The sequence below is a fragment of the Brachycentrus maculatus genome, unplaced genomic scaffold, assembly GCF_059751285.1.
Source record: "Brachycentrus maculatus isolate JH-2025_06_01 unplaced genomic scaffold, ASM5975128v1 h1tg000139l, whole genome shotgun sequence".
In the NCBI taxonomy this organism is placed as follows: domain Eukaryota; kingdom Metazoa; phylum Arthropoda; class Insecta; order Trichoptera; family Brachycentridae; genus Brachycentrus; species Brachycentrus maculatus.
In genome coordinates this window covers 45,001-71,593 of record NW_028280892.1, presented here as the reverse complement: position 1 = coordinate 71,593, position 26,593 = coordinate 45,001, and the positions used below count along the sequence as shown (strand labels likewise).

The 26,593-nt window shown below is 29.7% G+C and overlaps 2 protein-coding genes across 2 annotated transcripts in view; both read right to left on the bottom strand.

Moving 5' to 3' along the window:
• Positions 1–7,767: 7,767 nt before the first annotated feature.
• LOC148309072 (zinc metalloproteinase nas-4-like) lies at positions 7,768–19,276 on the bottom strand. Its single transcript, XM_088260637.1, has 7 exons — positions 19,255–19,276; positions 16,651–16,794; positions 13,530–13,730; positions 12,151–12,260; positions 10,549–10,738; positions 9,116–9,252; positions 7,768–7,901 (listed from the first exon to the last, which is right to left on the bottom strand). The coding sequence occupies exons 2-7, from the start codon at positions 16,781–16,783 to the stop codon at positions 7,809–7,811; spliced, it is 864 nt and encodes a 287-aa protein (XP_088116763.1). The 5' UTR covers positions 16,784–16,794; positions 19,255–19,276; the 3' UTR covers positions 7,768–7,808.
• Positions 19,277–23,645: 4,369 nt separating this feature from the next.
• LOC148309071 (zinc metalloproteinase nas-4-like) overlaps positions 23,646–26,593 on the bottom strand; it is a 9,295-nt gene continuing 6,347 nt past the window's right edge. The window contains exons 6-7 of the mRNA XM_088260598.1: positions 25,747–25,883; positions 23,646–24,359 (exon numbers count right to left, since the gene is read on the bottom strand). Of these exons, the coding sequence (XP_088116724.1) occupies positions 24,273–24,359; positions 25,747–25,883 (224 nt within the window). The 3' untranslated portion in view covers positions 23,646–24,272. The remainder of the gene's footprint in view (positions 24,360–25,746; positions 25,884–26,593) is intronic.

Sequence of the window (26,593 nt, the reverse complement as noted above, 5' to 3'; positions counted from 1 at the left end):
AACACTGACGTTTAAGTCGAAGCTATCACCATCAGACGGACGACCTAATGAGTTTGCATTGTATAAATATGGTCGAAGGTTTACTGCCTGTTTTTATGGATACTTTAGTATCCATTGGTGAGAGCCATTGTGTTTTAACGTGTCTAAGTGCTTTTAAGGCGGGATAATCGATGTTTTGAATATATTTTATTTTTTGAACTTATTTAAAAAAAAAAATCTAAGTAACATTTTACGTACCTTATTTAATTTCTTGCTTAAATCACAGTTGTTTTTAGAAATTAATATACGGTTTTGAAAATAATTGAATTGTTGACAGGTAAGGAGTTTAAAACAAAAGTTTAAAAAAAAAATCTAATTTCAATACATATGTATGTATTATAAAAACCAGTAAAAATTTAAAACCAGGACATTCAATGAAGGATTTTTTTAACCACTAGTTATTTACTTTAAAAAAATACATGGAATTAGATGAAATTATTTGCATATATACATATATATATTTATATATATATATATATATATATATATATATATATATATATATATATATATATATATATATATATATATATATATATATATATATATATATATATATATATATAAATACATATATACTATGTATTAAAAAATTTTGGAGTTGTAATCATGATATAAACACAACATCATGATGTTACTGTTAAAAAACACGGGTTCACATTATATAAAATGAGAATTTCACCTTAATAACGTAAATAAATCATATTCAACACTTCCTTCCTTTTATGGACTGCAGTAACTAGTCAGTTCTATTATTATAATATCGGCACTTTGTGGTAATATCTATTCATTTTAATTAAAGTTTTACTTGTTTAATACCACTATTTGTAAAAATCTATTGTGACACGTGTTTCAATGTAATATATACATCTTTTTCAAACACCGTATATTTATTATATTCGTATACGGTGTTTGAACGTGATAAATAAAATAATTAAAACACCTGTTACAAAATATTTTAAGAAATAGTGGTATTCACCAAATAAAACTTAAATTTAAATTGAATTAATATCATTGAAAATATTGAAACATTTTAAAAGTTAAAAATCTACCACTTAATAACAATAATTATTAATATTTGGGTAAAGGAAGATATAACAAGAACTGGTCAACGATCAACGAATTAACTTTGAATGGTAATGTCCACACCCAAAGGCTAGTAATATGTGTAGATAAGTGGGTGAATCGAATAGTTTTAAGAATCACTCACTCCTTCCAAGAACGTCATAAATCAATAAACTTGATTTTTCAGGAGAACGTTTTTAACGTTTTAAAATATAATACAATTTATTAAAAATAAATATCAAGCCACTTGTTAAACTTTTTACTGTGCAACAGATCTTTTCAGGTAAACCCTGAAGGTTTTTTCTCCATTTGAAAATTATTAAGTTTATTTAAAAAAATTATTAAACAATACCTTTTCTTCAATATACAAAAACAACACTTTCTGCCCTGTAGCGGGTAATTATTAAGTTAAAAATGTGCCTCTTTTGCTGGGATATAGTACATTTTATGGGCATTCCGAAAACACGTACAACTGAAAATTGACATGTTTTGATTTATGACGTTCTTGTAAGGAGTGAGCGATATATATATTAATGGTTGAGAAAATGGAAATTCACATTAATTAGTCATTTTTTACTCTGGATTCATGTTTCTTACCTATATCTATTTTTTTTTAAACAATAGTTACATAAGTAAATAACTATGTACATGCAGAGATTTATGGTTGATCTACCGGTTTTAAAAAAATCGTTTGGAATATCTCTTTACCATTGTAATATTACATGTATAGAATAAAATATCAACTATGTAATTTTTTTCTGATTAATTTTACTTTACCATCAACCGCGTTTCGTCGTAACCGATATTACCAGACTGGTCAGTCTGACGAAACCCAGTTGCTGGTCAAATATAATTCATGTGGAAAAAAATACATAGTTGTTATTTTGTTCCATATATAAAATGCAGTTCCACCAAGAAATATCAGTACAAAACTTATATTATACATTCTCAACGGTCTTTTTGAAGCCCCCTGATTCGGGACGTCGAAGTTACCTTTCTAAGGCGAATTGCGCAATATTGTAAAATGCCATGATTATTTAAACCGACACTTTTTTCTCAATTTGCTGGCCTATTTTCGACAATTATATTATGTGCAAACCAGTTTTGACGAGTCACGTTGTTGTTTTGGCGATTAATTTTTGTATACATGAAATTAATTATGAAAACGTGGCTTTATTATGACATTACTATTTTAAGCACAATAATTTACATAAGATTTATATTATTTATTGATTCGGCATTAACTTTGTGGAATGACATGATTATTTTAATTAAATTAAACACTTGAATAATCCACTGGATTGAGTTTTATTTTTATTTACGACTAGTTTCGAAAACGACAATTGTTTTCATCTTCTGGTACAAATTAATTTGTTTTAATTTGTACCAGAAGATGAAAACAATTGTCGTTTTCGAAACTAGTCGTAAATAAAAATAAAACTCAATTCAGTGGATTATTCAAGTGTTTAATTTAATTAAAATATATTAGATTTAAGTTTTGTACTGATATTGCTTGGTGGAACTGCATTTTTTTGTAAAGAAATAATTTTACTTATTTTTACACATATGTTTTATTTGATCTGTCACATGGTTTCGTCGTTACCGACGTCATCAAACTGGTCCTAGTCTGATTTTATCAGTATTAAATATTTTTTTACATTAAATAATTTATGTGAAAAGGCGATTTAATTTTATGTAATCATTATTTATTATTTATTTATTTAATAAATACATAGATACATTCATAGATACATATTGATTTCATATATACATTTACTATATGTATAACGGCTCTTTAGGCATGGCCTGTGTTGAGTCGAATACTAACATGTTAATACAATTTTTTTTTTTTTTTTTTGTTTCTATTTTTTTTTTATAATATTTTTTTTTTGTTTGTTTAATTATTAGATTATATACATTACATACAATAGATACAATAACAATTGACAGTATAAAGGTTTTACAATAAAATAATTACATCTGGACTTTAATTAAATCAGTTTCTACCTTGTCCCTTCCAACGAGAAGCAACCATCGACGGACACTGTTCTTAATGACATGATCACTTCTAGAAATCTTATTGGTTATTGTAATAATTTTGAACTAAAAAGTTACGTACGCGGAATTTTTTAATCAAATATTTATATATGTATACAGCCCTGGCCATCTGTGGAGGTCCTCATCAAAAAGTTACATTTCCAATATTGCACAAAAAATCCTTTAAATGCATATCTGTTCTGTTTATTATGTTCTGTTGAAATCTTAATTAAAATTCCGACAAAACGTGACCAATCCTGTGTTAAACCAATATGAATCATTAAATCGCACCAAATCGTATAAATTTTACAAGCTAGAATTCCTGATTAATTAAAATAATTTAAAATGGAAATGTAACGTTTTGGTGAGGACCTCTACACATCGCTCACTCCTTTCACGAACGTCAAAAATTAAAAATCGTAAATTTTCAGTTGTACGTGTTTTCGGAATTCCCAGAAAATATACTTAATTTCTAGCAAATACTAAAAAATTTTCAAATGGAGAAAAAACCTTCAGGTTTTATATCAAAAGATCTGTTGCACCGTAAAAAGTTTAATTAGTGGCTTAGTATTTATTTTTAAAACACTGCGTTATATTTTTGAACTTTAAAACCGCTCTGCTGAAAAATCAAGTTTTTTTATTTATGACGTTTTTGAAAGGAGTGAGCGATATGTATAAGGCACTCCCTACAGAATTAATTTATATCATAAAATACTGCGATTCTTCGAATTCTTGCAATTTCTTTGGATTGAATCGTATTTTGATATATTTTACCACTTACTACCTGCTATTCCGATCCATGACAATTAGGGGCGTGGTGTATTTAAAAACACTCCATTTATTCATTTCAAAGGTAAGTTTTATATTTGAAACGTTGCTCTCCAGCTATAATAACCAGTAAAAAAGTATGATTTAATTATATACTTTAAATTCAAGCCACCATTATTTCATATAAAAATGCCAATAAGACGTGATTTATTTTTTGACATCTCATCAAAGATGAAGAAGAATATGGAAGTCTGGGCATTTACGGGGCTGACGACCGTCATAGGCTGGTTTAAGTGATCACTTTACACACGTGTAACAATCACCAATTCTACCCATTATTGACAACCACATCACTCAAATTCTCGGAAGCTCTTTATATATGTATATGAACCAATTTAGAAACCTTGTTCTTGAATCACTAGAACTTCACTAGAGACATCTATTGGTGAGATGTAATGAAGCTTTTTACTAAGCAGAAACTCTTATATTAGACTTATCCAGACTTCCATATTCTTCTTCATCTTTGATGAGATGTCAAAAAATAATATGAAAATAACTCCTGTAATTGGAGATAATCCAGATTTTGTGAACAAGTATTTGGACACACTCAAAATGTTGTAAGACGTGATTTGAGTGAAACTTAGAAGTCTGAAATCTGGATTACGAGGTTATATTATAACGTCTTGAATTCTCATAATGTCTTAATTTTCCGGTTCCTTAAAATTTTTTAAGTGTCATTAATAAACTTTGTTCATTGGTAGACGTAGATTCTAGAAAACAATTATATTGGTTACATTATGTATTTAAATAAGAGTTTTCCTCATGTTTAAACTTTTGCAGTGGCGTGGCAGAAAAAACAAAAAAATAACATCATGTATTTATTTACCTTTTAATAAAAATTACAAAAGCAGGCAGGTTTGTTTGTATTTGGAAAAACCAAATATATTATGATTTGTAACGATTTTAAAATACAATATTTTGAGTGTGTCCAAATACTTGTTCACAAAATCAAAACCAATAGATGTCTCTAGTGAAGTTTTAGTGATTCAAGAACAAGGTTTCTAAATTGGTTCATATATATATAGAACTTCCAAGAATTTGAGTAGTGTGGTTGTCAATAATGGGTAGAATTGGTGAATGTTACACGTGTGTAAAGTGATCATTTAAACCAGCCTATGACGGTCGTCAGCCCCGTAAATGCACAGTCTTCCATATTCTTCTTCATCTTTGACGAGATGTCCAAAAATAAATAAAAGACTTTTAAATACATACATTTCAGTGCAGTTGTCAATCGTGGGTAGAATTGGTGAATGTAACACTTTTGTACAGTGATCACTTTACAAAGTGATCGTAAATGCCCAGACTTCTTCATCTATGTTGCGAAGTTATTTTTTCAACAAGAAAACTGTTCATTGGAGATAATCCAAATTTTTTAACAAATATTTGGAGATTTTATTTATTGTTTCGGCATTTACATTATGGTAAGACATGATGCTATTTTTAAAGAAAACACTTGTTTTTTACCCCTTGAGTTTATTTTATAACGACTAGTTTCGAAAGCTAAGCTTCCATCTTCAGTTTACATTTAGACCTGAAGATGGAAGCTTAGTCGTCCAAAATAATAATTTTATTGAATTCAGAAGAGTTAACTAACAAAAATTAAATGCTTAAAAAATTCGCGCTAAAAAATAAAATATAGTTTTAATGGATAAATTAAACGTTGTGTTTTACTCTCTCTCATAGTGTGTGAAGAAGACGTGTATTTACCAGTGCTTACTATTTATTATTTGATGTTTACAACTTTTTGTTTCTCTATTTGTGTATTCATTAGTGTATTTTTACAATTATTAAAGAAAACACTTCGTTTTTTACCACTTAAGTTTTATTATAGACTACATGTTTCAGAAGTTAAACTTCCATCATTCAGGTATGTATAATAACTGTTATTATACAGACCTGAATGATGGAAGTTTATCTTCTGAAACATGTAGTCTATAATAAAACTCAAGTGGTAAAAAACGAAGTGTTTTCTTTAATCATTGTAACATGTCTTACCACAAAGTTAAAGCCGAAACAATAAATAAAATAGTGTATTTTTATATTAGATACTGTACATATTTTTATGTTTAAGGCATTAGCCGTTCAATAAATAAATAAATAAAATAAACTCAAGTGGTAAAAAGCAAGTGTTTTCTTATATAATAATATTTGGACATACTCAAAATGTTGCAAATACATAGATTTCCTTAAAATAATCACGTCAATAAAATTGATCGAAACACGACTTCTCTGCAAATATAATACAATGTGTATTTCTAAGGTCAATAATATCAACATACTTTGAGTGTAATGTCAAACAAAGAGTCAATTTGTTGAAGGACCTTCTTGGCTGACATCGCTGACGCAATAATATGAAAACAGTCAATAAACATTACATGATTTGTTCAATAATAAAGATTTACAGGACGTTTTGTATAATTTAATAAGAGTGTTTGCAGAAATAACTGACAAGTATATACTCGCATAGTCAACCTTTTAGTTGACAGAAGCCTGAGAACAAGTTTTGAATAGGAAAAAAATAAAGTTATTTTTTTTGGGCATTAAATCGGTTGATAAGTTAATTTGTCAATCGCATAATAGAAAATAATCACACATATCGCTCACTCCTTTCAAGAACGTCATAAATCAAAAGTCGTCAATTTTTAGTTGTACATGTTTTCGGAATGCCTAGAAAATGTTCTATATCCCAGCAAAAGCGGCATATTTTTAACTTAATATTTACCCGCTACAGGGCAGAAAGTGTTGTTTTTGCATTTTGAAGAAAAGGTTTTGTTTAATTATTTTTTAAATAAACTAAATATTTTACAAATACAGAAAAAACCTTCAGGTTTTACCTAAAAAGATCTGTTGCGCAGTAAAAAGTTGCTTGATATTTATTTTTAATACATTGTGTTATATTTTTAAAACGTATTCTTTGAAAACGTTCTCCTGAAAAATCAAGTTTTTTGATTTATGACGTTCTTGAAAGGAGTGAGCGATATGATAAAAATAAAGGACTCAATGTATTACAAACATGCAACAGAAGGCAGAGGAATATATATATATATGATAACAGAGAAATATAATACTAGAAATTAGAAACTAATAAATACATAAGTTAACGATTTTTCTAAAAGTCCGTTATTAAATATGTTTCCAATCACCCAAAATCACAAAAAAATAAAGACTCTTGAGATCTACCCAATTTTGTTATGTAGATGGTGTTTTAGTATTATTCAGTGTTGAAAAAAGAGCGATTAGCTTCGAAACCAGTAGACATTAATTATAAATAAAACCCTTATCCGCACCCAATGGTGCATAGGGCACTGCGTTACATAAACGCAGTGTTATCTTGATCGTTTACACATGAAGGAAAGGTGATCAGCCCTCCGCTTCAGGTACCAGTCCAGGTTAATATTAAATAAATATTACAGTGAAAAAATCACTTATATTTATTTTACCCCCCTTCGAATCGGGAATCGAACCCGGGACCTCCAGAACGGTAGCCGAGCGTGCTGACCATTACACTACGGAGGCGGACAAAAGACAGACATTATAATTCAGTTAATTGATTCGGCAGTCACTTTGTGGTAAAATCTATTTATTTTTAATTAATGTTTTACCTAGTAAATACCACTATTTCTTAAAATCTACTGTGACACGTGTTTCGATGCATTTCGCATCATTTTCAAAAACCGTGTGCATGCCAGATTGTAGATGTCGTTAGGTGGGGAAGGTAATAGTAATAAAAATAATTTAAATACATATTTTTTTTTATTCTTTCGTGTATGCAATTTTCTATTTTCGCATTTTCACCCTTAAGGACGTTACACCTTTTAATTTATACAATTTTATGTACTTTACACGAAACCTGGGCAGGAATAAAGGAGATTTAGTTTTCTAATGTCACCAGCGCTCATTCCAACGGATTGGCCAAGGGTGGCGTCGGTGTCCTAAAAAATAATAAAAAATAAAAAAATAGCAATAAAAATAAAATATTTCATTTCTATAATTTGGAACTAACAGAATAGCATAGAAAATAGTAAAAACAAAACAATACACGATAAAATAACAATTACAAAGTTTTTTTCCTCATATTTTATTTGACCAGTGACTGGGTTTCGTCGTTACCGAGATCATCAGACTGGTGAGAGGCCCAACACACGATAAATCTCAAGTATTTTTTTAAAACTCAGGTAGATAACATTAGACGTAATTGATTTTTTTTTATTAAAATATAATTTCAATGGTTCATAAAAAAGTTATTCTTCGAAAAAAATATGGTTTTGAAAAGAAAAGTGTTTTTGAAAGATAAAGAATTTAAAAAAAAGAAAGGTATATTTTTAATATTTTTATCAACATATTTAAAAAAAAGTGAAATTCCATTGAGCGCGGAGAGATGATGTCTAGCTACTAATGCGCGGCCGATCGCGTTCTAAACTTGAAGTTCGTGAGTTCATCCTTAATGCAATATGTAAGTTCCATAATGGGCAAGATGGTGAACGTTTCACAAGTGTACAAAACGATCAATTAAGCCAGCCAAATGCCAGTTCGTAGGCTTTGGGATATTCAGACATCCATCTTCTTTCGTATTTAGATTTTTTTATTTTTATATTATTTATTATAGTTACATTGTTAATACAATTTCTATACATTAACACATATGGTAAACTTATAATTTTAGTTTTATTAATTGATTCGGCAGTCACTTTGTGGTAAAATCTATCCATTTTTAATTAATGTTTTACTTGGTAAATACCACTATTTCTTAAAATCTACTGTGACACGTATTTCGATGCATTCCGCATCATTTTCAAAACAATAAACCCAAAATTAACAATATGACAATGACTAAAGCCTCCCGCCCTTGTCTCTATTCCCACTGATAAGAAATTTAAAAAAAAATTAAATAAATAAATAAAAATAAGAAACAGCTCCTTCCCCCTCTTCTACCTTCAACGTCCCAAGGACCCAACTCTAAAATTAAGAATTAGCTTCACACACGATGTTTAAAAATGTCACAGTAGATTTTAAGAAATAGTGGTATTTACTGAGTAAAACATTTATTAAACATTCTAATTTGAGTTTCGCTGTGCCTCTCCAAAAAAGAAACTCAGCTCTTGTCAAAAAATAATATTGTAAGATTAAGCTGAAGTTTGTCACAAACCTGGAGTGCAACGAGGGTCTTGTTTCCATCAATACTGAATGCATATTCTGAATAATGCATAACACTTCCGTAATCATAGTTTACGTCAAAGTTAGTTACTTGTGACGTTGTGTATCGGATGAAGTTATGTTCCTGACCTAAAAAAACATCAACATTTTGAGTGCGTCCAAATACTTGTTCACAAAATCTGGTTTTCTCAAATTATGAAAAATTTTAATTTTTCACCTTAAATTTAATAAATTTAATATTCAAGTTCAAATTAAATCGTTAAATTTAAGCAACAGTTTATCTAGAAAATTATTCAAACACAAAACGATTATTTTTCTGACCTGTGTTTCGGCTAGTAAATATTAATTATTAAACCCTTATCCGCACCCAATGGTGCATAGGGCACTGCATCATATAAACGCAGTGTTATCTTGATCGTTTACACATGAAGGAAAGTTGATCAGCCCTCCGCTTCAGGTATCAGTCTAGGGTAATATTGAATAAATATTACAGTAAAAAAAATCACTTGTATTTATTTTACTTCCTTTGGGAATCGAACCCGGTACCTCCAGAACGGTAGACCATTACACTACGGAGGCGGACAAATAATTACGGCTAATAATTACGGCTACTAAATAACAAAATTAAAATATGTTTGTATCTTACTTTGAAAGAGACATAATATATGTATGTAGCAAAAAATAACACATAACTGATGAGAATATCATTGTTATTAAAAAAATATTGGACTTTAAACCTTAAAAACCAAGTCATTAGTAATTCCTTCTCTTATTTATTGTAGCTGCAGACAGTTGGTAGGATTCCATATTGAATTGTTGGGTAATATATTTGTATATGATAATATGTGACGCGTTAGTGAGTGTATGAAAATGTCTTAATAAGACGAAACGCGTCATATTATCATATATATGTAAATAAAAGTAGAATTCAATCCAATAACCGTGTTTAATTTGGGATAAATTACCTAAAAATTCCTTCTCTGTCCTAGCGGCCAGACTATGGAATGAATAACCTCTCCTTGTAAAAAATGTACCTTCTCTAAATACTTTTAAGAAACGTCTGAGACATAACTATTTATCATTAGAATCCTAACTGTCCATCAAACTTCCTCCCTTCATTTTTCCCTCTACCTTCTTCATAAACTCCCTTTTTCCTTTGCCCTCCTTATTATCTTTTTTTGAAATTCAAGTTTTTTCAAATGTCAATTTGTAATTTATGTTTTTTTAAATGTTCAAGTACTATCTACCCTCTGATTGCAAACAGCTATATATGGTATCAAACGTTTTGATCAATATCAATAGTCTGTTTTTGGTTGGTTGGAAAATATTACTTTTGATCAATAAGCCAGCCAATGTAGTTATTTATTTTCTGTACATGAAGTTTAAATAAATAAATAAATAATACAGTTTTTAATATGTCGTTACCAGGTTGAATCTTGTCCCAAACAATCGCGACATAGTCATCCCTGTTGTGTGTGCTCTGCATGTGATAATGTCCAAGAGCGTGCAACATCTCGTGGACGATTGTCCCATGAGAGAAGCAACCACTAGCCAGATTGAGATCTTGGCCCCCTCCAACCATCCCGACGTATGAATAACATCCCGGATTACTTGGCTAAAATTAAATTGATAACATAATTCATATATTTTTCTTCTTTTTGGTGTAGGCCTTGTGGCCTGTGATTCAGAAGGATTAGCCTCCTGCAATGTTGAATCCCAGCTGTCGATCCATCTATATGGTGGTCTGATTGGAAGTTGGCCATACAGTGCAAAGTGTGCAAATCTCGCACATTTCCCCTATTCTATTGTTCCTCATTATGTCTCGTAGACTCTTGCCAGATATACTTCTTAGAGTCTTCATTTCTGACAGTCTAAGCGCGTTTTTTGCGTCTGCGGGTCCACTGATCCCATAAGTCTCAATAAAATTTTATAATTACCAAGTATTGAACTATCGCGGAACTAAAGTGAAACTGGGCCGGTCATGTGACACGTATGTCTGAAGATAGAAGGACGAAAAAAGTTGGTTGACTGGAGGCCTAGAACAGGATGCAGAAACGTGGGTAGGCCCCAGACAAGATGGTCCAATGACATTAGGAAAGTGGTGGACCTGCACTGCAAGAGAGTCGCGTCCAACAGACAACTGTGGAAGTCCAAGAGGGAGGCGTTTTTTCAATACTGGACACAAGAAGAAGGTTGAAGTAAAAGTAAATAATTATTGCGCGTCGCAGGAGCCTGGGTGACCTGTCTGACATCAGATCCCTGATAGTTTATAAGGAACTCTCATAAGAAGTGGTATCATATATAATAAAAATAATGAAAGACATTGGTACCATAAACCAAGCTAGGACACAAAATGCCAAACCCTCCTCTAGCGAAACGGAAGGTCTGTTGACAACAGTCAATAGTCCGGCTTCTCCTGAGAAGTTTTACGTGGTTTCCTCCCAGCAATAAGCAAAAGCTGAGAAGTTCCTGATAGGCCCACGCTAGATTAACCCAACTATTCCCAACACAGATTAAAATAAAGCATTTTTTAGCTAGAGGAAACAATAATCCAATTAATGATTAATATATAAACCTTGTATGTAATAATCAAGGTAAGAAATAAATGCAACTCCCATCTAAAAAATGTATTGAATTATTAGTTGGGATGGTACGAGTAATACATTATAAAGTATGTTCAAAACCCTCGTTCACAAATCTGCATTTCTCCACTAATTTTTAGATTTTGACAGTACAACATACAATAGATAAAGAATAATATAAAAGTCTGGGTATTTAAATAGGACCTGTCATAGACAAATACCCAATCATAAATAAAAGGCCCCGTAAATATCAAGACTTTTCTTTTTTCTTCTTCATCTATGTTTTGATGGTAAAGAGTTATTGTTGTCCGAAAATTGATGATGAAAATAGTAAATGTTTCAAGAACCCTTACACCTTACACATTGATAATTTCAATTATGTTTTTGTAATTAATTATTTTTTAAATATATTTTAAACCAAAGAATGCAAAAAAAACGTCCTTACTGTGATAATGATGTAATTTTTATGGAAAAAGCATCTTTTGGAAAATTTAATACACGAATTTGAAGAAATATCAGTCATAGCAGCGAATATAGCTTTTCGTTCAGCGGAACCTGAAAAAAAAATACATGTATGAATTCGTCTCTAGGAAACATTAGTTTGTTATATAATACATGTTCCCCAAATTGAGGGAAAATAATGTCCCGTTTCTCCACGAATTCCCCACATAAGCATCCCATAAAAAATCGAGTACTTATAAATATGTTATATATATTTATATACATATATATATATATATATAAATATATATATATATATATATATATATATATATATATATATATATATATATATATATATATATATATATATATATATATATATATATATATATATATATATATATATATATATATATATATATATATATATATATATATATATATATATATATATATATATATATATATATATATATATATATATATATATATATATATATATATATATATATATATGTATATATATATATATATATTTATATATATATATATATATATATATATATATATATATATATATATATATATATATATATATATATATATATATATATATATATATATATATATATATATATATATATATATATATATATATATATATAAATATGTACATAAATATATATATATATACACTTATGAAACGAATGTAATTGGAAAAAGGAGCAGAGAAGGACCGAGAAAAACTTGGCACGATCAAGCATGCCAAATACTTGAAAGTGGTCAGGCTAGGAGTCGTAACAATCGACGGGTATGTATGAGGAGATGTATGAACGTGGAAGAGGCGAAGAATGTTTGCAAGGACAGAGTGGTGTGGCGTTCTATTCTCTCTGCCTACCCCTGCGGGGAAGCGGCGTGATGGTTAGTTAGTTAGTTAGTTATATAGAGTTGTCAAAAAAAAACAATATTTAATTATTTTAAGTTTGAATCTGCATTTGAATGACATTTATTGTAATGTTTTAATACCTAAGACAAATGGATACAGATTTTTTTTAATACAAGTTTTACTTAGTAAATACCACTTTTTCTTAAAATCGTTTAATGTTCCCCCATTATGACTGATTTCAAAAGGCGTGATGGTTAGTAAGTTATGTATATATATATATATATTATATATATATATATATATATATATATATATATATATATATATATATATATATATATATATATATATATATATATATATACATATATATATGTGATGTAAATTAAGTGTAAATAATAGGTTGTTTTAAATGTAATATAAGCTAACTAAAGAAATTTTAAAACAAATGTTTGAGACCAGGAAAGGAAGAGTTAAATAACCAATGGACTTACTAAAATCTCGGCTCACGGTGTAGTACACAGTTTTCTTGGTCCACAGTAGATTTGGGTCTGTTACTGCGTTCCTGTCCAGAGTACCAGAGTAGTCGTCCACTATGGTGTCTATCTGGTCTTGCGTCAGTACCATATCTCCTTCAAATTTTCCGCTTCTTTCCCAAATGGGCTGCTTATCAGCAAGCAATTTGCTCGAAGGTGCTGAGAAAAAAAAAAGAATTTTTACCCTAGATAACTTAATTATAATTTTATAATTAAAATGTAACTTTGTTTTAAAATCCTTAAAAGTATTTTTTTATAACTTTCTCTGTATTGATAATGTCTTAATAAGACAAAACGCGTCACATACGCATAGCCCCTAAAATGTTTATAATTAAAATGTAACTTTGTTTTAAAATCACTATAAAAACTTATATTATATTAGTAAATAACCACTCACTCACTTCGGTGAGTGGCTATTCACGAATATTATTAACATTTTTGTAAAAAATAAATAAGTAAAAATGACTAACCACAAAGTAATATTGAGAATATAACTATAAATATTTTTTTATAACTTAATTATAATGTCTACCGGTTTCCAAGCTAACCGCCTTTTTATCAAGACTGATCAATAGTATTAATCAGTCTTGATAAAGGAACGGTTAGCTTCAAAGTCGGTAGACATTATAGTTATGTTATAATATGTCCGCCTCCATAGTGTAATGGTCAGCACGCTCGCCTACCGTTCCGGAGGTCCTGGGTTCAATTCCCAGGGGAGGTAAAATAAATATAAGTGATTTATATTATCCACTGACACTTCGTGATGGAATTACATTTTTAATTTATTATTAGATTAAAACCAATATTTTTAGCTTTTCCACTTTTTTGTTTGACCAGCTACCGGGTTTCGTCGTTACCGACATCATCAGACCAGTCTGATGATGTCGGTAACGACGAAACCCAGTCGCTGGTCAAATAAAAAAGTGGAAAAGCTAAAAATATTGGTTTTAATCTAATAATAAATTATATATAAGTGACTTTTTTTACTGTAATATTTATTAAATATTACCCTGAACTGGTACCTAAAGCGGAGGGCTGATCACCTTTCCTTCATGTGTAAACGATCAAGATAACACTGCGTTTATATGAAGCAGTGCCCTATGCACCATTTGGTGCGGATAGGGTTTTTATATTTAATATAATAAAATATTTATGGTAATTTTAAAACAAAGACACATTTTAGTTATAAAATGGAAAATCTCAAAGTTAGTGCTTCGAATATAAATTATATAAACTATATTTGTAGATACATTGTAACTAAAGATTCGTAAGGCGGGCTACGTAATTAAAAACGTAAAAACTATCAAAAGTGTTTATTAAAAATATTGTAGTAACTTGGTTAAATGACACTTAAGTTTGGTTTATTAGGAATGAATGTAAGAGGCATTTAACAATAAATCACTATTCCGCAAACATAGCCTGGTGGATGCGGCGTGCAGGAAGGGCGTCGTCGCGAGGACGAATGTTTAGTTATCTAGGGTTATTTTTTTTGCAAAGATGTGAGGTATATGTCGCTTATTTGGTGCAACAATGGCGTAATTACACTTTGAGAAATATTACACTAGATGCCATTCAGACGTTGTAGCAATAGAAATGGCGCCATTGGCAGATGCAGTGCCTTATGCACATTGGGTGCGGAAAAGGGTTAAAAAAACCTATTGTATTGTTTCTGGGGATCAACTTCATTCACTTGCTAATTACTATAAATATTTACTTTTATTTTTAGGATATATAAACAAAAAATGCTAAAAGTCCTTGTACATAACAGGCAAAGTGATTTTTTTGACAACTAATATTTGTATAAAAAGACCAAATGAATTATTATCTGAAATCTGGTCATGTGTTAAATCTACATAATTAGATGGCATGAGTAACTAGATATATGGACAGCATTTTGAGTGTGACCAAATCATTGTTCACAAATCTGGATTTTCTCCAATTTTAGGAGTTATTTTTCATATTTTTTTTGACATCTCATCAAAGGTAAGTAGAATATGGAAGTGTGAGCATTTACGTGGCTGACGACCGTCATAGGCTGTGTAAAGTGATCACTTAAACACACTTTGGACACACTCAAAATGTTGTATATAAATTAACTGGTCAAATTATAAGCTAAAATGATAAAAACGAAAATGATATATTCTGGCTTTTCTCATGTATGTGATTATAATCCAGGATTCGGACCTCACATACTAATATAAGATTTTTTGCTTAACAAAAAGCTTCTTTACATCTCACCAATAGATGTCTCTTGTGAAGTTCTAGTGATTCAGGAACAAGGTTTTTTAAATTGGTTCATATATATTTAGAACTTTAAGAATTTGAGTAGTATGGTTGTCAATAGTGGGTAGAATTGGTGAATGTTACACGTGTGTTGAGTGATCACTTAAACCAGCCTTTGACGGTCTTGAGCCCCGTAAATACTTCTTTATTCTTCTTCATCTTTGATGAGATGTCAAAAAGTAATAAATATATGAATGTAGAGAAAGCTAGGAGTGTACATCAGGACAGACGAGTGTGGCGTTCCATCCTCTAGAGATTATTGATATAAGCATGAAGTAGTAGTACTATTGTTATGTTTTATGTACGCAGGCGAAAAGAATTAAAGTTCAAACAATAAAACCATAAAAAAAGTTATAATTTGCACACGTCTCGTTTAAATTACAGAAATTCAAAGTACTTTACAAAGTCCAAATTTCATTGCGAATCAATAACATGTTTTCTGAATATGTCTAACAGGCATAAAAAAGCGCTAGGATACTGAATACATGCGTACACTAACTACCTAACCATTACGCCGCTTTCCGCAAGGGTAGGCAGAGAAAATTCAAGCTTTCGCTGTCTGTAGGCTAATATACTTGATAGTGCTGAGTGTCAGTCTGCATATGGGCTCGAGGCCCATTGGTGGCCTCTCAGCACCAGTTCTTGCAAGTTTATATGTGTTTCTTCAGTGTGCAGTGTCCTGTCAAGGTCCTGGTTAGGATCCTTATAGTTTCTTGGTAAGCTTCAGAGGTTCTGTTGTGAATTTAGTTTCATCCCTATGCCAATGAACCCTTGATATAACATATAATTGACTTACGGGTGTAGTTTCCATCGACGGATTGCATCAAGAAATTTCTAAGTTTTTTGGGGTCGTTCGGTACGATTTTTATCGCCGAAGAAACACAGGATACTCCAAACAGCAGGAAGATCAAATACTTCACGCTCAACATTTTGAATTATTCTGGAAATAAAACAAACGTATGTTTAAACAAGTTGAATTCGATATCAAAATAAAACACTTGTGGCGCAAAATTAATCACCCAATCGGGAGATGTTATAATTTATACAAATGGCGTCGTACGTCAATCATACTTGACATTTGTGAATCAAACAGCTGCATTATGACAGTTAAACTAATATACTCTAAAACAATCCTCAAGTATGCGATTGAAAATCGCTCACACATATCACAAGATTGCACCTCCCAGCAAAGCACACAGACCACCATAGACACACTTTATGGAAACATTCATAGAACCACAAGATCATTAACACAGAACACATCAAACAAAATCTATCACACACCTATTTTATTTTTATTTATTTTATTTAAACTTCATATACAGAAAGTTAATAAGTACATTGATGGGCTTATTTCTAAAAAGCAATATCTTCCAACCAACCAAAAACAAACTAGTGATATTGATCAAAACGTTTGATACCATATATAGCCGTTTGCAATCAGAGAGTAGAAAGATAGTACTTGAACATTAAAAAAAAAACATAAATTACAGATTTACATATAAAAAACATAAATTACAAAAGATGATAATAAGGAGAGCAAAGGAAAAAGGGAGTTTAAGGAAGGAGGTGGAGGGAAAAACTAATGGAGGAAAATTGATGGACCGTTAGGATTCTAATGATAAATAGTAATGTCTCAGACATTTCTTAAAAGTAATTAGAGAAAAAAAAAGTTATTTTGGTCAAAGACAAAGGCAAAGCAGTCTAGCTGATAATGATTACATCTACCTGTTACAAGAATGAAGCGCCTAGCTAGTTTATAATCAATGGCAAGAACACAGAAACCCATCAAACAAAAAACACATACCCCTTTTGGTCGAAGGATCTAGTCTAAAGAATGTACTGGGAACTACTACACTGTATTATTTATTGATTTGGCATTAACTTTGTGGAATGACATGATAATTTTTATTAAATTAAACACTTGAATAATCCACTGAATTGAGTTTTATTTTTATTTACGACTAGTTTCGAAAACGACAATTATTTTCATCTTATGGTACAAATTAAAACAATTTAATTTGTACCAGAAGATGAAAACAATGGTCGTTTTCGAAACTAGTCGTAAATTAAAATAAAACTCAATTCAGTGAATTATTCAAGTTTTTAATTTCATAAAAATTACTACACTGTAACTGATGATTACATTTAGCTGTCAAAATAATGAAGCGCCTAGCTAGTTCGTATTCAAAAGCAAGAACACAAAAACACATAATCTAACACATACCTCTTTTGGTCAACAAAGGATCAAGTCCAGAGAGTGAACTCGAAACAAGTTACTACAATATGGCTGATGATGATTACATCTACCTGTTATAAGAATGAAGGGCCTAACTAGTTCATATTTAATGGCAAGAACACAGAAACACATCAAACAATCTTACACATACCTCTTTTTGTCAACAAAGGATCTATTCTAGAGAAGTTACTGGGGACAAATGTTACTACGCTATATCTGATGCTACGCTATATATTACATCTACCTGTTACAAAAATGAAGCGCCTAGCTAGTTCATATTCAATGGCAAGAATACAGAAACACATTAAATAAACTGATGATGGTTACATCTACCTGTTATCAAAATGAAGCGCCTAGCTACTTCATATTCAATGTAAAAAACACAAAACCACATCAAACAAAATTTAACACATTCCTCTTTTGGTATGTGTTAGAGTTAGCTATATATGTAGGTATGCACACTTATTTTCATTTTGGGGGAAAGTAAGAATCTATTGACATGGTATTGTGAGACCAAGAATATTTTTTTCATTTTTAACACTTTGTTTCGTAATTAAACGTTTGAAAATGCCACTAGGTGAAACAATTGTCACAAAACTTATTATTCTTGTGTATTTTTTAACAATAAAATAAAACTTAGTAGACTCTTAGTATCAGTTTTTAATTTAACATTTAATAATAAATAATAATAATAAAACCCTTATCCGCACCCCAATGGTGCATAGGGCACTGCGTCATATAAACGCAGTGTTATCTTGATCGTTTACACATGAAGGAAAGGTGATCAGCCTTTCGCTTCAGGTACAAGTCCAGGGTAATGTTGAATAAATATTAGAGTGAAAAAAATTACTTATATTTATTTGACCCCCCTTGGGAATTAACCCGGGACCTCCAGAACGGTAGCCGTGCGTGCTGACCATTACACTACGGAGGCGGACATTTTATACATAAATTAAAATGGAGTTCTACAAATTAAACGCCAAATCTATAAATAAATTGATATGACCAAAAAAGTGACATCAAGGCATTGAGACAATGTCGAAACATTGTATTATTCGGGTCATGCTACTATAAATAAATATATTTCGTCTTATAATTTCGTAAGATGTTAAGAAATCTGTAGAATTTTAAATAATGAATAAAATGTAAGCAGTGACTCACCCTTTCAGCGCACGAATCGTTTGTGACTTTAAATTGAATTGAGGATATTAAATTGTTCCCAATTTATACTTTATGTTAGATAAACAAAAAACTTAACGATTTACATAAAACTTTCAGGCCTTACATTTTGAATAAATAAATTTTAAAAAATCCACGTTCTGATAAGTGTTTTATACAGCTCGACTGTCCAAATTTAAAACACAGTAAGGGACATTTTTTTGTGGTAGGTTTTTTTTTGCATTTATGGACTAAGTAGAGTCTACTTAGTCCAAAAATGCAAAAAAAACCTACTACAAATAAAATATCCCTTACTGTGTTTTAAATTTGGACAGCCGAGCTATATACTATACTTCATTTTTATTGTTCTATTTGATGCTGATCAAATTTGTGTTAACTTATGAAAAAAAGTAATAAATTGAATAATATTTTTTTATTGGAAAAAATCACTAAAAACAAACCAATCAACTATCACGCTGCTTCACGCAGGAGTAGGCAGATAGAATGTAACGCCAGACCAATCTGTCTTTGCACGCAGTCTTCGCCTCTTCCACTTACTCCTCATCTGACCACTTTCAAGTGCTTGAAATACATGATCATGCCAAGTTTTCCTCGGTCTTCCTCTGCTTTTATTACCAACCATATTCCCCTCATAAATTTGTGATTTATTGTTCATTAGTAATTGGAAAATATCAACTCAAATCCTCGATACCATTTACTTGCATTTTACATCCAGTATTCGATTGATTATTTTGATTTTTTGCGAATATTTAACAAATTTAATATATTTTATAAATTTTGCATCAACTTTGTGGAAAACCTTAGGCTTGTGACTGAAGAAGTTAAATATATCATACATAATTTCACTAAATACTCGTTAGAACGTATACAGTAAAATATATGATACCAAAAAATACTTGCGACACACATAATTTGTCATATGTCATAAAAAATAATAGTTTCACGATTTAACATACCGTTCACTACTTTCAAGAACGTCATAAATCAAAATACTTGATTTTTCAGGAGAACGTTTTTAAAGTTTGAAAATATAATACAATAATATAATCAGTTATTATACAGACCTGAATGACGGAAGTTTAACTTCTGAAACATGTAGTCTATAATAAAACTCAACTGGTAATAAACGAAGTGTTTTCTTTAATCATTGTAACATGTCTTACCACAAAGTTAATACCGAAACAATAAATAAAATATAATACAATGCATTAAAAATAAATATCAAGCCACTTACTGAATTTTTTAAAGTGCAACATATCTTTTAAGGTAAAACCTGAAGGTTTTTTCTCCATTTGAAAAATATTTAGTTTATTTAAAAAAATAATTAAGCAATACCTTTTCTTCAAAATGCAAAAACAACACTTTCTGCCCTGTAGCGGGTAAATATTAAGTTAAAAACATGCCTCTTCTTCTGGGATATAGTACATTTTCTGGGCATTCCGAAAATATGCACCACTAAAATTTGACGTTTTTTTTATTTATGACGTTCTTGAAAGGAGTGAGCGATACGTCAACATACTCAATAACTATCACCCCGTTTTCCGAAGGGGTAGGCAGAGAGATTAGAAAGCCACTCCAATCTGTATTTGCAAACATTATTCGCCTCTTCCGCATTCATGCATCTCCTCATACGCAAATTATGACCATGAAATTTAATATGCATGTTTTATTTTAAATTATGTACAATGAAACAATAGCGTTTTTTTTTTTTTTTATTTTTATGTTAAGTAACGTTTTCAACGATACAAAAAGTCAATATTACAGTCGTATAGGTTTTTTTTATCTAAGCTATGCAAATTAATTTATTTGTTCATAAAATAATTAAATAACTGTATAAAATAAAACATCATTGTTTTAATTATTTTTTATTGGTACACTTTATCCAACCGGTTTCGACAAGAACCTTGTCATCATCAGGGTATACATATGTACTAATATTTTGAGGGCGTCCAAATACAAAATAAATTAAAAATTACAAAATCTGGATTATCTCTAATTACAAGAGTTATTTTCATAATTACTGTATTTGGAGATAATCCAGATTTGGGAACAAGTATTTGGACACACTCAAAATGTTGTAAATAAATTTTCTGGTCAAATTATAAGCTTAAATAATAAAAATTAAAATGATGTATTCTGGCATTTCTCATGTGTGTGATTATAATCCAGGATTCGGAACTCACATACTAATATAAAAGTTTCTGCTTACTAAAAAGCTTCTTTATATTTCACCAATAGATGTCTCAAGTGAAGTTCTAGTGATTCAAGAACAAGGTTTCTAAATTGGTTCATATATATAGAAGTTCCAAGAATTTGAGTAGTGTGGTTGTCAATAATGAGTAGAATTGGTAAATCTAACGTGTGTAAAGTGATCACTTTAACCATCCTATGACGGTCGTCAGCCCCGTAAATGCCCAGACTTCCATATTCTTCTTCATCTTTGATGAGATGTCAAAAAATAAAATTTATGTACCACATTCTTAAACATTCAAATACTCATAGTTGATTACCCTTCCCTTACCAAAAACTTCCAAGCACTCCGTACACCATATAAAAATTTGATTTTAAAAATATAAATAACTAATTTAATTAAATAAAATAAAAAACTAAATTTCAAAAACTAACAACCAAGCGACTACTCTTAGCTTTCAAGCCCTACTACTTGAAAGTGGCCGGACCAGGAGTCGTAATGATCACCAGGTATGCATGAATATGGAAGAGGCGAAAAATAAGTGCAAAGAGTGGTGTGGCGTTCTATCCTCTTTGCCTACCCCTACGGTGAGTGGCTTGATGGTTAGTTACTTAATTCCTTCATGAATACATAAATTATTATGCTAATCTTAGATAAGTGCCCTATATGATTGTAATTTATGACTGTAATCTTGTCGTTTTTGTATCGTTGAAAAAAGTTACGTATTAAAAACGCTATTATTTCATTGTTCATAATTTAAAATTAAACATACTTACAAAATTTCATGGTCACACTTTGCGTAAATGAAGATAATTGATATTTCAACATGCGTGTAGTATAACAATATAAAAGTCTGGGACTTTACTCTTGACACTTTGATATGTATGATTTGACTACCATGCTGGAGCATGGTAGTCAAATGTGCTGACCACTACACAACACCATTTATTTATTACCTTTTCTTATCAATTGTATCTACCAGGGCTTTTTTCCATGTAACGCGGTGAAGCGACGTTCTGGCACCTTTTCTCACGGATATACATATACATATATATACATATATATATATATATATATATATTTATATATATATATATATATATATATACATATATATATATATATATATATTTATATATATATTTATATTTATATATTTATATATATATAAATATATATATAAATATATATATATATATATATATATATATATATATATATATATATATATATATATATATATATATATATATATATATATATATATATATATATATATATATATATATATATATATATATATATATATATATATATATATATATATATATATATATATATATATATATATATATATATATATATATATATATATATATATATATATATATATATATATATATATATATATATATATATATATATATATATATATATATATATATATATATATATATATATATATATATATATATATATATATATATATATATAAATATATATATTTATTTATACATATATATGAAATCTCAACAGAGATGAAGAAGAATGGAAATCTGGGCATTTACACCATCATAGGCTGGTTCACGTGATCTAGCATTTTACGCACGTGTAATATTTTCCAATTCCACCTATTATTGCCAACCATACTACCCAAGCTCTTGGAATTTATATATATATATATATATGGTTTATTTTTTAAACATTGTACAAGAATCAGTAGAATTGGTGATAGGAAGAACCTTTTTACTGAGCAGAAACAATTATAACCATATTTGTAAGTGAGATCCGATTCCTGGATTATAATCACATACATGAAAAACGCCATTCACACATGAAATTTTTTTGTAAGCGTTTATCATGGTTTGAATGTGTCATTTCAGAATATTTGTGAAGTAACAAAAGAATTTGAAAAATCTGTGAAATAACCATGCGATCGAAAACAACAAAAACGTGACAGTAGATGTCAAGAAGCAAGCCATCCGCCATGATAAATGTTCAGCATTGCGTGAGATACTGTTAAGTTCAACAGATGGCGCTGCCATTCCGGTCGAAAAATTGTTTTAAAACAAAACATACTTTCTCCTGTCACAGGTTTATGCGAATTCGATTGCAACGTGTTAAAATTTCAAAGCAGTCGGTAAATATATTTGGGAGATATAAGATTTAGAACAAACATATATTGACATTTTTATTGATATTTATTCACAATACAGGATATCCACCACTTTAAAAATTAATATATTTAAAAAAAATACAATTCAGCCTTCACCGCTAAGAAAGACAAAAGAAAATATTTATAAATTAATTGAATACGAGCAACCATAATTATTTTATAATTGTATTTTTTCCACAAGTGTTATCATGAGATTTTTTTTAAAAATATTTTTGTATAGATCGCTAACTCCTTTCAACAACGTCATTTATAGAAAATCGTAATTTTTCATTTTTGCATGTTTTCGGAATGCCTAGAAAATGTACTATATCCCTGCAAAAGCGGCATATTATTAACTTAATATTTAGCCGCTACAGGGCAGAAAGTGTTGTTTATGCATTTTGAAGAAAATGTATTGGTTAATTATTTAAAAAAAACATAACTGAATTTTTTTCAAATGGAGAAAAAACCATCAGGTTTTACTACAAAAGATCTGTTGCACAGCAAAAATTTCAATTAGTGAATATTGATTGCTTGATATTTATTTTTAAAACATTTTATTATATTCACAAACTTTAAAAACGATTTACTGAAAAATAAAGTTTTTTTTTATTTATGACGTTGTTGAAAGGAGTGCGTGAGATGTCAACGTTTTTATGCAGGACAGTTGTATAATTTGTTGAGTATCCTGACGTCTGATTCACTCATTCCATCTCGTTGGCCAATGGTCAAAGCGGTTGTCTGAAAAAAGATAAAGAAGAAAATAAAGGATTAAAAAATCCACAAACTAATGCATTGTTCCGCTGCGTGTGTGCCGCGGCACACTGGTGTAGGTACCGTGGTGATTAGTTGGTGTGCCGCGGAAAACAGTCTAGTTTTGTGAAAATGACATTATTGCTCGAAATTTTGATTGCCTGTGCTCTGTTAAGAAGGCTCACATTCTGCATTGAACATCATATTTTAAATATGTTACCATAATATGGTTATATATGAAATTTCTTAATTTGTAGGTGAACCTTGAATAGAAAAAAATTGCGGAACACTGAACTCGTTTGTGGGTGTAAATATATATATATATATATATATATATATATATATATATATATATATATATATATATATATATATATATATATATATATATATATATATATATATATATATATATATATATATATATATATATATATATATATATATATATATATATATATATATATATATTTATACATATATTTATTTATTTATATAAATATATATATATATATATATATATATATATATATATATATATATATATATATATATATATATATATATATATATATATATATATATATATATATATATATATATATTTATATATATAAATAATCCTTTCAACAACGTCAAACGCTCAATCCTTTCAACAACGTCATATATCAAAAATCGTCAATTTGCAGTTGTGCATGTTTTCGGATTGCCCAGAAAATGTACTATATCCCAGAAAAAGTGGCATGTTTGTTATTTTATATTTACCCGCTACAGGGCAGAAAGTGTTGTTTTTGCATTTCGAAGAAAATGTATTGTTTAATATTTTTTTTAATACACCAAATATTTTTCAAATGGAGAAAAAAGCCTTCAGGTTTTACCTAAAAAGATCTGTTGTACTGTAAAAAGTTCAATAAGTGGATTGTTATTTATTTTTAATAACTTTTATTACATTCTTCAACTTTAAAAACGATCTCCTGAAAAATTAAGTTTTCGCCTAGAAATTTTACGCATGAATTACATGAAATTATAGTAACTTTAGTAACATTAACAGTAAATCCAATCACGAGTAGACATAGGCTATGAAACTTATAAACTTGAAGCCTGAGTAGGGAAATGATAAGCGGTGTTGCATAAGCCGTAGCTAGATTTCAGAGTCACTTGGACGGTAGGTAATTAAAAAAAAGGGTTTTTTGATTTATGGCGTTGTTGAAATGAGTGAGTGAGATGAGAAAGTTTAAAAAATATCCTTTTTATTTTAGCTTTTAATTGCACTAGTTAATTTATTTATGAGTTATTGCCAGAATGATTGCCAACGCTGGGGGGACCTTCCAAGTCACATGAAGAAAAATACGAAGAAAATACAAAAATGTATTACCTGCAATGGCACTATAGTCTTACTTCCATCCGTACTGAATGCGTATTGTGAGTAATGCATCACACTGCCATAGTCGTAAGGGACGTCGAAGAGGGTCACTTTGTCTGATGTGTACTTGTTAAAGTTGTTTTCTTTACCTTTAAAAAAACAGTTTCGAGGATCAAATCCTTTGGTTACCAAAATCCGATATATCGGCGTTAGATATTCTAGAGAGAAAGATCCGACGTCATAGTCCATAAAAGTATCAGATACAAACTTTATAAAATTAAATAAATTTGTTTTAACCACTTTTTTTAGCAGTGTTTTTTTTTTAATATTAGTTACTAGTTCTCTATTACTTTAGTCTTTAAGTCATTGTTTGTGTTCGTCTTAAATTGTATTTTGTTTTTTATTTTTATTTTTGGAAACATTGTTATTTTTTTTATTTTTTTGTCGTTTTATTTTATTGTTTTTATTTTATTAAAAGTAAAAGAGGTAATGAGGGGATCCCGAGGGGTGGGGACGAAGTGTCGGCCTCTGTCCGTACATCCTCCTCCCCCCTCATTAATTGAATAGAGCAATATTTATTTCTTCAGAAATATTTTGAAGATTTTCCTCTATGTGCAGCTGACAGAGAGTCCCTCAGGACTCTATAACTGCTGCGGATGGATGGCGGGCTCAGATTCCAAAAAAAACACTTTTTTTATTATTAGTACAAGAACCTTGTCATCATCAGGGTTTATTAAATTCTAAAACCTTAATAACATAAAAATACTCATAATTAATTACATTCCCTTACTAAAAACTTCCACACACTCCGTAAAGAATTTTAAATATAATTTTTACTATGCATTAACTGGAGAAGAGT